The sequence below is a fragment of the Rousettus aegyptiacus genome, unplaced genomic scaffold (assembly GCF_014176215.1).
Source record: "Rousettus aegyptiacus isolate mRouAeg1 unplaced genomic scaffold, mRouAeg1.p scaffold_m13_p_1, whole genome shotgun sequence".
Classification (NCBI taxonomy): domain Eukaryota; kingdom Metazoa; phylum Chordata; class Mammalia; order Chiroptera; family Pteropodidae; genus Rousettus; species Rousettus aegyptiacus.
The window spans coordinates 11,607,536-11,621,413 of record NW_023416284.1 but is presented as its reverse complement, the minus strand read 5'-3'; the positions used below and the strand labels follow the sequence as shown (position 1 = coordinate 11,621,413).

The 13,878-nt window shown below is 41.0% G+C and overlaps 1 protein-coding gene and 1 non-coding gene across 3 annotated transcripts in view; one reads left to right on the top strand and one right to left on the bottom strand.

Moving 5' to 3' along the window:
- Nucleotides 1–766: 766 nt before the first annotated feature.
- The window catches only part of MICOS10 (mitochondrial contact site and cristae organizing system subunit 10), a 28,846-nt gene continuing 15,734 nt past the window's right edge, over nt 767–13,878 (bottom strand). Inside the window, exons 2-5 of one of the 2 annotated variants that reach the window (XM_016128327.2) lie at nt 4,411–4,458; nt 3,297–3,406; nt 2,050–2,087; nt 1,045–1,991 (exon numbers count right to left, since the gene is read on the bottom strand). In XM_016128327.2, the coding sequence (XP_015983813.1) occupies nt 1,763–1,991; nt 2,050–2,087; nt 3,297–3,406; nt 4,411–4,458 (425 nt within the window). In that variant the 3' untranslated portion in view covers nt 1,045–1,762. The other variant, XM_016128326.2, reaches the window with a different exon arrangement.
- On the top strand, nt 9,595–9,730 carry LOC118606326. The gene has a single exon (XR_004952325.1). It is a non-coding gene; the product is annotated as a U4 spliceosomal RNA (small nuclear RNA).

The window sequence follows — 13,878 nt, the reverse complement described above, 5'->3', positions numbered from 1 at the left end:
GATGCTCAATTGACATTTACAGGATAAAGGGACAAGTGAGATCAAGCTCTGTCCATTGTAATTTTATTATAAAGAGAGAGAAACAGATAGGAAAAACTGAGATCTGGGGTTCTGTCTATTTTCAGAAGCAATCGCTTCAACACTCCTTTTGTGTCTAGCCTCCCTAGTTCAAGTGGAACCAAAGGAATAAACCCAAGGAGGGCATTAGCAGTGGCCCTTTTATCCTCAAACTTCACTGTCATACAAAGATAAAATCAACCCCAAATGTGGGCCTCCAGCCAGATGAGTAGGCCACACACTCTGCCCAGCCCGCAGGACAAACAAAGCCCCCCGTGCTGAAGCTTGCACTGTGTCTAGCTCCATGAAGCTGCAGGTAACTGGAGAGAATATCAATGGAGTGAGCTGTTGACAGTCAGGTGGCACAGCCTGCCAACAGGGCCAGCTAGCTGACCTCGGCGCAGTTGGCACAGCTGAAACGTGCCCTGCCAGGCCCACTGGTGAGAACAACATACAGGTAGTAAAGAGCTGCTGTACAGCAAGGCAAGGCTCCTCGGGACATCCTTCACCTTCCTCAGACAGCACAGCGGCAACCTCCAACCTCCGATTTATGAGGTGGAAGCAGTTCTCAAAACTACACATTAGGGGTGAGTGGGGAGGGACGCACAACGGCTGTGGAAGGTTCTCAGAGAGGCTGGGCCCAGGTGGTTACAGCTGCTGGCAGTTCAAATATCATCTTCCGCATGCTCACAGACCAAAGGCGAAGAAATCCAGGCAATGCATTGGGCTGCCTATTTTTGTTTAATTTATTTCTTTTAAGACCACCTCCTTGCAATTTCCAGAGAGAAAATACAAAACAAGAAACAGACTTGGTTTCAAATACATAAACAGTGTGCTGGAGTTTAAAGCACTGCTGATAACATTGGTACAGAAGAACATCAGCTTACTCCAGGGCACTTCAGTATTCCTGAGGAATAAACATGATTTCTCCTTTCCTCCCACTGGGATGTTCTCAGGTGTAAGTCATTGCTCCTGTTCCTGGTAAAGAAAGGACACTCAGGTTAGAACTGACTGTGCACAGTATCTGACAGCCCTCTCTAACTTGTTGCTGCAGGTCAGACCCCAGGGACTGATGGGCCCCAAACTTTACCACCCTGTTTGCTTTCAAACCATCTCACGAGAGGACTGTTTATACTCCACCCAGGTGCTTAAGACTGACTCCCCGGTCTCTGAGAGAGGAGAGTGGGAAAGGGGCAGAACAGGGCTAAGCCATCGGTACCTGGAAGATGATATCCCTAATACCCATAGAGGGGTGCATCACAGGTGAGTGGAAAGAGCATGGGTCTAGAATCAGCCTACTAATGGTGGGGTCTTGGGCAAGTTTCTTAACCCCAGTTAAGATTCATATTTCTCATCTTCTGAAAAGATAATAAAACCCTCACAAATCTGTTGGGAGTGGGGAAGTCTAAAGAAAGAATATAAAGCGCCTAGGATGATCTACAGGGCAGAGCAGCGCACACGACAAGCAATTACCATAATGTAACTACATTGAAAAAGACCCGTATTGAGATTTCGGTCCCTTTTTTAGAGAATGGAGGATGACAACATCAAGGCACAGACTCAAGTTCAGATAAAGTTACAAGGCCATTTTGGAGCAGTACACACAAGGCTATAAAAAAATGTTAACAATATTTTCCACAGTAACTCCCAGCCATTAAGTATATAATATGCATATAATCACCCCTGAGCCATTATCCATGGCAACTCAGTTTGGAACAATGAAAACATTTAAACGATTAAAAGACCTGTTCCTTTCTGATCTCCCCCATATTCGGCTGTGATGGCCAAGAACGTGAAGACTGGGGAGCAGTGGAAACCGCCGGCCGTCGGCTTTGGTGCCCTGCAGCTGCGCCTCTCCTTGCACTGTCCCTCTGATTATGTCACCCTGGCTGTGGCGCTGAGACGGTTCATTAACATGGAGGGCGGCGAAAGGCCTGCCAGGCTTCCTAGCTGGCCAACTCTCCCTGCTCTCAATTCTCTCTCCACACATGCACAGGACGGCGGTGGGCAGCTGAAATTCTGATCGGGTTCTAAGATAGAGGCTATGAGCTGTGGTGGGATACTGTCATTTCAGATTCGGTGACAGCTTCTGAGCAGAATTGGGACACTCATTTGTACCACATTTTCTGCTCTACTTGTTATTATGATCGAACAATGCACAAGTCAGTCACCCTTTTTTGGTTGGCCTCAGCTATAATAACCAACATTTCTATTCATATAGCACCTTGCGGCTTAAAAACAGTTTCACGTTTAATTCTCATAACAATCGTGTAAGTAGAAATTATTAACCTCCTTTTGTAGATAGAAAACAGAATCTCGGAAGTGAAGAAACTCAAGATAACACGGGAGGCAGCTGAGGGACCAGGACTCACACCCATGTCTCCTGGCTGCCATGCTCTTTCCACCAGCCTCCAGCCACGGCCCAGGTCACAGCAATTCCAGCTCAAGGGTAGTCTAGATAGTACGATTCTACGTGTCCAGGGCATGCGAAGTTCTTCGGTGAAATTAATATTACTATAAAGGCTATACCTTAGTAAACCTGACGCCATTACATCTAACAGAATGTATCATTTACTTCATTCATTCATTTTACATTTGAGTGCCTACTTTGTTCCAGGCCCTGGGGATATAAAAATAAACACATCCCTCTGTCCTTGAGTATCCAGCTTCCCATGATCCCTTCACTTAAACGCTATGGTTCAAGTGAAATGGGAAACGCTGCTACACACAAAAACTTTGGGAAATTTTCTGTCTGGTCTGCACCAGTAAAAAACCATCTGCAGACAAGGACTCCAGCAGACTTATGTAGGGCTTCCAGTCAAGAACCTGCCCTCTTCAATAAAAAGCAGAATAATGGCCGAGTCCCAGAAGTCTCTAGGCTTAGCTTCGGTGTGTGAGAGGCTTACAGGGTGCTCTGAGATCTTGAACAAAAGTGCTACTTACAGATATTTAACACAAGTCTACTTTACCACAATATAACCTTTCGGGCAGCTCTGTCAATTCCAGTCCGTTAACAGATGAGTCTGTATCTGAATGCACATACGCATCTCAAGGTACAGGGGAGGGGAGAGACGTTAGGCACCAAAGCCGAGTCAACATCACTAAAGCCAAAGAACAATTAGGGTCTCAGTGGTGCCGCGCGACACACAGTTTATAAATTATATGTGCTATAAAGAATTCTTCGAGGACTTAGGAGAAAACTTTTTGGAAAGAAAGAGAAATACCAGTTCTGTACATACTTTGACATATTTTCCATGTAGAAGATATGGAGCCTGGAAATCATGCTGACAGTTGGAGTAGGCCATTCCCAACCCCATGCCAGAACCAAAGGCTAACGGCCACATTTTTCCTAGTGAGCAGAAAAAGCAAAATCCCAACAGGGAACCATTAAGAGGAGATACAGATTTTTCTCTGGCTTAAAATACATTTGCTAAGGATTCAATAAATATTCGACATGCATCACACAGATGACTATACTATGCCACATTTTGCCGATATTTCAACAATGACCAAAAAAAGGGAGCGAGAGTCTATGAGCAAACTCATTAGTTCAGGAAGTATCTGTTAAGTACCTATGCTGCCAAGTTTAACATATTAATAATGGTACATTTAAATGTTATATAATGGTACAATGTAAAAATAGTAGACTTTAACTTCCAATCATTTGCTCATTTTAACTATTTTCTTAACATTAGCACAAATAATACCACCTTGAATTTTTTAAATATGTAAGAATTTAACTAATATTTACATATTTTGATTACAGTGTCATGAGGTTTATTCATGACAACACCAAAAATGGTTATTTCACATCAGCACTATGTGTCAGTTGTGATTTGCTAGTTACGCATTCCCCACCAGTTCTTCATGCAAAGAGGTCAGTCAATATCCAAACTTCAGAAGTTCTTCCACAGAATGAAAGAGACATTGCTAGTCCTTTGCTTAGGAGAGTTTTTGGCCAAAAATCATGTGTATTTCTGGTTCACTTATTTTTATTACCAGTAGAACTCTCATTTTCAAGTCCCTTTAGAAAAAATTATAATTAATTGGAAATATATGAGCATGCAGATTGGGCCAAATGACTCACTGACATAAACCACAGTCTTTTAAAGTGATATCATATTTAAGGTATCAGGCACCCTGACTCAATGCCCGGGGGGAATTCTGGAGATGTCCAACCCATTCTGACCTCTTTTGAGTCCACGTTCTTTGTCTAGCTCATTTACAGTGGCCTACCTAAACCCACAAATGAATGGGTTGGCAGCCATGTAGATGTAGCTTTCAGAAGTGCCCCTGCTATGTGTATATACACACCAGGACATTATATTGAAAAGGCAGTAGAGTCACACTTACTTTTAAAGAAGGTAAGTGAGAAAACAAGTCCTAATCCAAAACCAGTACCTACAGAGAGGGAAGAAAAACATGTTAAACCTCATAATAGTAACAACATAAATAAAATGAACATTTCATAAATATGAACATCTATAAAATAGATGCCTCCCCCCCACAACTTGGCACAGAGTTGATTTTCTCATTTCTAACCTTCCTTCTTATTGTCAGAGGCTTCATAGATGCCTTTGGTCCCCTGCCCACAACAGAGGATAAAAACTTTATTCCCCCTCTGTCTAGACGAGTCTTGGGATTGGGAACAAGCCAAGAGAGGTCCTGAGGAAACGCTCTCTGCTCCGCGGTGAACAGCCAGCCTCCGGCATCTGGGGCTCTCCTACCCAACTTCAGCAGGGGTGCCGCAGCCAGAATATCACATAGAGTGTCAGCAGGAAGCTCCCCTTGTCATTTCAGCACTTTGAGTGATGGCTGCTTTCCCAGGAAGATGGAAAAGAGTGATCCAGAACAATACTTAAAGGTTGTCACAAGTCAGAGTACCCAGAGGGAAAGCACTTCCTCCAAAGTCCCAAATGTAGAGGTCAATCCCTTCCCCCCATTTAACTCGCGGGGCATTTTCAACCACTATCTTTCAAAATAAAAGCACACACATGAGCCTATTTTAATGGCCTTGTAGGAAAAAATCGTAAATGCCTAATTTTAAATTAAATTTCAAAGGAATCTGAGCTTGGATAAAAAGACAAAATCCTCATTTTTACCTGTATTTATTTCTCAAGCCCTGATCATTCTAGTGCTACCATCAAAATTTCTGCTAAGCCACACATCACCTGCATAATTATTTACTTAATAGTTTTCTTTAAAAAGAAAATCAATGCATGTATTTCATTAAATAACTTTAGCCTCAACTTAAATAATAATATTGGTGTAATCATAGATTTGAATGCTAACTATATTTTTTCCATGAGTTCTGTTAAAATGAATGTACGACCGTCAAAATATTTGCTTGTGGTACCACTTCAGAAAAAAGAAATCACCTCACATACTGTAGTGATACATGTCCCAAACTCTGAGATAAAATTATTTTCCCATTATCAAAAAAAATTATACATGCCAAGGAAGAGAACCAAATCCGATTCTTCTTTTTTCAGCCCTAACAAGTGTTTTCAGACCTTTCAGAGCATTCTGATGCTCTTTACCAACTGTCTGTTCCACGGTCCAACAGAGCTCCTTACTAACGTCTTTACAATCAAGCACCAGACAAAAGTTCCAGTTCTCACTTACCTCAATGGTTTTCAAATCTGTGTTGAATTCCAAGAGCCTCTCTGTCTAACCATGACTTTGGGGCTACTACAGTGTGAACATTCAAAGTATTCCCTGTCAAAACACACAGAGCTTCCTCACCAGCAAGCAAGCTAAACCATGGTTTTCTTGATCCACCTATGAAACAATCCAGCTGATGTTGGCCAGAAGAAAGTATTTATGCTCTTTACCTGAAGTGATTTCTGATAATACTCCCCTACCATATACATGTGGCCATGATGTATGCTTCTTTCCCATGACTATATCCTATACTAATATAAATTTTAATTAAAAAGCATTACTTTGTCTTGTATAATATACCCTGCATTAGGTACTACTTTGGTGCCCAACTTTAATATGCAATATCTGAACATTATTCATGTCATCCCAATTTCCACTAATTAAATAAAATCTTAGAATACTATCAATTTATAGACCACAACAGTTAAACCATTCAAGACTGGTATAATGAGAACGAAAAGGAACTAACATTTCAGGATTTCCCGTGACTACCCAGCATCCCCCATTTTCCACACGCAGTAAGTAACTTGCTTAAGGAAACTGTTTAGTTAGTGAAAGAACAGTGAACTGGACCCAAGTATGCCAGACTCCAAAGCCACTACACCCACTATGTCATGACACTGGATTCCCCTCCAATTTCCACCTCTAAACAATCACTATTTCCCAAGGCAAACTGGAACGTCAAGATGTCTACTGCCAGCGCAGCAAGATACAGCCAAAAAACAAACTGTGCTTCCCATTAACAGCCCAGAACGCTAGGCAATGAGGGTGGTAACGAGTCCACACAAGGCCACAAGGGCTTGTTCAGATCCATTTCTAGACTAATCCAACCGCATGTGTCACAGACACAAGTCTACCTGGCAGGCATGATTCAAGAACTTCAGAGAAATGAGAGCTATCGCGATTGATATTCCTGAGGAAGAATTTGCTGCTGCTTGGTTTATAAAATGGCACAGGGTTCAATCTCAAAGGGACTTGCCTCACCCTCTTGCAGCTGAAAGATGAGTAAGACAGCAAACTGGTACTAGAAAATGAGGTAAAGGATTTGGACTGGCTTACAGATTTCAAACCAGGCAATGGGATGGGGAGGTAGGCCAGTAAAAACATAATGGCTTACAATCAGAGCTTTTGGTCTTCTCCATCTGGAAGGCAATAGTTTGGCAAACGAATCAAAAGCACCAAAGAAAATATTTCAGCTTTTTTCTTGTCCCTCTAACTCCATGCCTGTCTCTTCTAACCGCTGCAGCTCACCTACCCCAAGAAAAGAAAGCTCTGATGCTCCACTTTCCCTAGCCGTAGACCGACATGATGCTACGTCCACTACTGCTACCAGTATCGGTCAACCACAAAGATGAGAGATGCTTCGACATCAATCAATAGAGTAAAAAACCTTTAATCTCTAGATTTCAAGTTCCAATATATGTCCAACCACCTAGTTTTGCTCCTACAAAAGGCACTTGTCTGCAAAGATAAATATGAGATCAAAAATCACAGTTCAGACTAGCCAAAAGACAGAGTGTACGCTATGATCTTAGTTAAATTGGGCTGCTGCATCTTCAACAATTGTTAAGAGTGACTCCTCCATTTCTATATTTTTTAAGACACAAAATAACAAGACAATTCTCTTCAGAAAAGAAATATCACACACACACAAAAAGGAATTTTTAAATGCCAATGTTTTACTTAAAGTTAGCTATCTCAGTTATTTAAGAGATAAACAATGGTGGGACTGCCGATGAGTTTTACAGGTTCAAGTTCTCACATGCTCGATTTTCTTTTAAAAGGCAACATGTTGCTTCAAAGAAAGTCCCATCTGATCAGGGGACACCAACTCTGCAGCTGTTTCCACTAAAGACTGGCACCTCTAGGCCAGGCTTAAACTTCATAACAATAAAACATGAAAGGTTTTGTCTTATAATAAAAACAAACCTACACGGATAAGAGAAGAGTTTTCTCTGCCTTTGGCCACTTTTTTCTGTGGCTGCACAAGCTCCCTTAGAGGAAAAAAGCCAAAGGAAAAAGTACAAAGCATTTTTCACCTTCCCTGGAAGCAAATATTTAACTATGAATACAGTTTATATAACTTTGCCTCCCCCTACTCAAGCCTGTTCTTTTGGTCCATGCTGTCTGGAATGACAAATAACACTAAAGTAAAGAAATGCCTGATTATAGGTACACATCTTCCTCACGGCAAAGTCCAGATATGGAGGAAGTAGGGGGGCAAGGCAAACACACACACACACACACACACACGCACGCACGCACGCACAGGAGCCTTATGGAATTGACATTAGGCAAGAAGCCCATGCTCTGAAACCATTTCTTTGGAGAGGAAAAAGAATTGGCACAAATTCTTTCAAAAAGAAATTACTCCAAATCAATCTAACCCTGCTCTTTAATGCATGCTTAGTACCCAAAAAGACATCATAAAACTGGCTAGTAGATAAATACACATTTTTAGGAAAGAGCAACTCCCTAACAGTTCATCTGATACTATTTCAATAACAAAACAACAGAACTTACTCCCATTAACTACATATAAAATACTGTCTTATCTTATGCCTAACTGGATTTTAAAAGGAGTTTAAAAGAATAACAACTAACAGTATGTCACTGTATACCTTAAGCCACACTTTGTGTAAGAAAAAAAGGGTAATATATGTTGATAGCTTTTACGGTTTCATGTGGACAATTTCCAGTTAGTCAATGCAACTTTATTTAGAAAAATCTTTGCACTGACCATGCCATATATCATAAAGCTTTACTTCACTGAAAACAATTAGGAAGCAAACATAATCAGCAAGAATTACCAAGCAGGCTACATAAACGGACTGCAGTGTTGCGGTAGAAACGTACTTTGGTTGTTAGCCCCTAAAAAGAACAAGTCAGTGCAATATATGTTCCTGCGAAATCAACTTTGTAAACGTTGCAGTTGCCAATGACCTTTCAATTAGGAAGGAATAACTCGATGTTTGGAAAGGCACAGAAAAAACAAATCCTCAGAAATTCTCTTCTCTTAAAAAACATTTCTACAAAATCTCAGAGGGGCACGGGCACACACACACACACACAAACAGACCATAGACCCATTCATTATTGGCCTATTTCGTATGTCATTTATGTGATGATTAAGCTCTCATCCCACCTTACATTTAACACTTTAAACCAAGCTCCTAAATTCAAAAGCCTAAAGTTGATCTGCATCTAAAAATTAAAATTGTGAAGCAACTCCATCTTAATTTGTACAGCTTAAATCAAGATGTATGAGCAAAAACTTTACCATGTTCAATTGGCAGCTTGTAAACATGAGAAGCTACAAGAACTACAAGCAAGCTTTTAAGATCCTAGAAGCCCTATGCCAAACAACGTTATTCTTAAATCCCTGAAAGAAAAGATACAGCTTCCAAAAACGGAGGAACTTACTCTGCTGCTGTGGGGACTGGCAAGAGCACTGCTCCCAGCCACTGCTCCACTCCTCACCAGCTGCTCAGGTCAATGATTTAACCTCGCCTGGCCTCCATGTGCTCACCTGGAGAGTGCAAGCAACCTTATGGGGTTGCTATAAAAGGAAAATGTGAGGTATCTAGCAGGGTCTGACACAATTCAGTAAGTGGTAATTTAGTTCTACTACCTCTCTAATAAAACTCAAAAGATGTCAAATGTGTAATCCTCATAGTTAATCCTCTATTAATATACAACTCACTGGCTCGCTTAGGATCCCACTGTGGGTAAGCCCTAGATGAAAATCACACAGCTAAAAATCGGAACTCTTTTTGCCACTCTTTGCATAGCTGATTATATTTTCACTGGCATTAGCAACTGTTTCCAAGAATGCCAGGTTTTGAGAGATATATATTTATACATAGGGGATCGGGCTTTGCGCAGCAGCAGTATTGTAGCCAATGAAGTTTATCCAAGGCACGATTATTGCTAATTAAATAGAGGATTGATTCCTTCAGACTTATTGCTGAACTACAACATTTAAAAAATAATAAAGCTTTTCCTAGAGCTGTCTTGTGTTTAATAAAGTTATTTTTATGCTTTGAACATGGATTAATATCAAATTGACCTATTTATAATGGGCATGTTTTCCTGTTCAATCATGTTTCTATTAACATTATTACAATCATCAAGTGCATTTGTTACGACAGAACAAACAAGAATGTGCTTTTATAGAAAAGTACCCTTGGGACCGAATTTAGTGAGAATTACATTTCCAAGAAACATTCCTGATTTATGAAAGATGCTCAGGGCCCAATTTATGAGGGAAAAAAATAGTTTTAAGTCAGCTCCAAACTGTGTTACTTAATCCTTTGAGGCAAAGACAGATTGTCCCAGGTGTCCGTGTGCAAATGCCAAGTCATGTGAATTAACCAAGAACGGGTGCCAGACCAAAGACCCAGAGATGGTAAATTCAGTCTGTGTTATTCAGCTTCTCAAAAGTCAACATTGCTGCAGGGAATAGAGGAAATAGACTAAGAAGGTGGCTATTTTACAAGACCATAACCTTCCTATGGCTATCTACACTAGACAGAGGCTGGAACATCTGTAGGAATTTCTCGGGTGAACATCAATCGCCATCAATCTGACCAGAACAAGTAAACCAGTCAGCAGAAAGAAGTAAAGATAGGGAGGTAAATGTGGAAGGCATTACTGGTGTGCGCTGTTTCAAGAAAAGCCAAACTCACAAAAGGGTCCTTTTAAATGACTGTGTATAGCACATGATCTAACTTTCGGAATTCTGATGGCCATACAACTTTCCAAGAATGCGCAAAAAAAACATGGTTGTACGCATTTTATTAAAATATAATGTTAATTCACATGTAGGCATAGTTGTAGGAAAATGAGCTCTGAAAACTAACTATAAAAGGGAGATTGAAAAAATGCAGAAATAAGTTTTAACAAACACAATAAAAGCCAACACATTTACATTTATTTAAGGGAGGGGTGCTTTGGAGATGCTAATATTTATAGTGTTGGGCACTATATTCTGTTTCTATATTTCATTTGATCCACAGAATCACCTTTTAGGTGTATCATGATCCTGTCTTACAGAAGTAACAATATAGAGGGGTTAAGTGACTTACACAAGTATACACAACTAAAAAAGGAAATTCAAACCCAGGCTGTCTGCCTCCAAAGTCATGGCTCTTCCCTATACACCAGGATAAACCTCATAGAGGTCAGCATAGCAAATGGGCTAAGGACTGATAAAAATGATTCCAGATGAATCCAAACCGCTCAAAAGGGTATTCTGCAGCGAGCCCCTTCCTTCCCTCCCGTACCTCTAGCCCTTTTCATTAGCATCGGTAACTGGATTCTCCTCATTCTTGTGAAAGCAAATATAAGAATTAGGGGTCTATCATACCCTATGTACACATCGCCATGGCTTATGTTGTCATCTATTCCTGATTCAAATGAAAAATTCGGTGGAGAAACAAGTACCAATACTTTTTCTTTACACCTTTACTTGATTGACATTTATTAACACTTATTAAGCAGAAGGCACTGAGGACAGACTTCACTACTCTTGGAGCACATTCTTTAAAAAGTGGGACGTATTACATAGCAGTTATACTTCAGCTATAAGGTTCTGTGGACTTGGGGGTAAGACAAGTTAAACATGACTGAGAACACTGGTTAGGTTACTTCCTATCTGTGCGTCTCAGTCCTTGGGTAAGTTACATAACATCTCCAGGCACCAGTTTCTTCATATGAAAAATAAGAATACTGACATTAACAGTGTCTAGCCCTGACTGGGGAACAGCGAGGATGAAACGGCATAATGTGCAGAAAGCTTAGAAGAACAATAAACACCTTGCACACAGTAACTATACTTTTCTTCTATGAAAAGCATTTCAAGAACACACTGTAAGTTTAAATATTTACTGAACACTGAAGGGCAAGAACACTGGGTTCAACAAGGGTCAGAAGAAAGACAAGTCTCTTCCCTGGGGAGCTTGTGATCAAGAAGGGATAACAAGTCAGGTGTCCATAAAACTGTGCAAAGACAGGTCTTTGGCACCCTGAGGTGGGTGAGAACACATGTAGCTGGGAAGATTTTCTTTTTACTCTTTAAGAAAGGTTAAATTAATTTAATATTAATTCAATTTACTATTAAAAAAAGAGGTGGCATTTGAGTTGTCTTAACAGCCAGAGTTTTGGGGGGAAAGGCACGCACTCTATCCGATGGAAGAAAAGCAGGGCTTGTGCAGGGAAATGAGGGGGCGGGGGGCAGAGAGTCTAGCTGAAACATGAGGCATGTCTTGGAGAACAGGAGATAAGGCTGGAAAGCGGTGGGGGCCATTCTGAAGGCACCAGAAGCCGGCCAAGGCGCCTACACAGCGCTTTATTCAGTAGGCAGGGGGCTTCCACGAAGAGTTTTTAAAAAGGCTCACAAGACTGAGGCTACGCTTTAGGAAGACTCATCTGACTGAGGTGTGCAGGATTACTTGGAAAAGAAGAGACGTTTTGCTGGCAGAATTTACAGGACTTAACTGATTAAGTGTGTGGAAGTGTATCTGAGGTTTTAGAGGGTGCGGTGGGGAAGGCTGTCAAAGAAAATGCTGAGGACTTCTACCTGTATAACTGTAAAAACATTGGTGCTATTCATAAGTCATCAAATAACCTTTTAATACAAAATTCCCTTAATAAATCTAAAACGTTACTTGTTTGATAAAAATGTAACATCTGCGTTGTTTTTCGGAACACCAGACAGTATTAAACAGAGAGCAGTCACCAAGCGCTTATGCTTCGGGACGGATTACCTCCTTTCGGTCCTCACAGCGAACTTCTTTCATCAGCCCCATTTTATAGACCAAGAGACTGAGACACAGGAAGGTTAAGTAACTCGCCGCAGGCCACACAACCGGGGTCTGAACCAGTCTGATTCCTGAGGCCTCTCTGGTCTTTGGTCACGTGTTATCCCAGGGCCAGTGTCACTTCCTCACAGATAGGTGAAGCTATTATAGGTATTAATTTTGACTTACCAAAGGAGACTACTTTCCAAAATTCATCCTGGCCAACATCGTGTGTGGGCATTTCTTAATTATACAAACTGAGTGCCTACTGCGTGTCAGGCACTGTGCTAGGCCCTGGGCGATAATAAGCTCTTGCACTCAGTCGGTTCGCTGTCTAGTGTTGGAGCCAACTGATAAAATATAAGGCATAATGACAGAAAGAGGAAGTACTAGAAGCACTGAGCAGGTTACCCAAACTGTCCTGGAGGGCTAGAGAAGAGAGGGGGAAAGAAGGCAGCAAGAGAAACGGACCACAGGGAGCTCGGATTCTCCCCCTTCCTACCCATCTGACCGAAAAGAAAATGTTGCCTTACATACTTTGGTCTCTCCTCAGCCACCTGCCCTCTACCTTGCCTGTAATTCCATGCCAGGCAGAACTGAAAAAGACGGTGTTTACGGTAAGCTGTACAGGTTAAAGCATGATTTTAAGCAGGGATTAGGAATTTCTGAGCAGTGGGAGTGAGGACACTTATTGATGATTCTGAGATAAGGGATCCCTAGGTCGGATCCATACAGAGGCAGAAACGAAGACAAAGAGAAATAGAAAAGAGGGTCAAATATTCTTAAAAGATACCAATGCTTTCGCATTTAAGGTGTTGTTGGTTCTCATGGTGAATACTTCAAATCAGTACAGCAAAGGTGTTGTGGAAGGACTCGTCTGAATTTTGGGGCTTTCTGTGAGCAAACAATGTTTTCTCTGCTATTTAAATCTGGTTCCAATAAGGGAGGTGCCCGAGACTATAAGGCTAAGACACAGAACCCAGATGACTTTCTCTTACAGTAGCATTCCACAGTCTTTCTTAAAGGCATCACAATTCTCTAAAGCCCCATAAATAAACCTCTCCAAATCAATGGACTTGCACACTTTAAGAAACCAAGAATTCAGTTTTTATAAACTGAGTAAAGAAAAAGTCTTCTAAAAAAGAAATTATGAGCTGAAATAAAATGAATTTCAAGTTGCAGCTGGAACAAGGAGAAAAATAAGTTATTTTTTCAACGGTCACAGCCAATCCTTTCTGGGAATACATAAGATTAGTAACATTTATTCTAATGTCAAGACAATATATGATTGGAACAGTAATACGCTGTGCTTTTGCTTCTAATCAGAGTGGGATATTTATGAGCTTCCAAGTTCAGG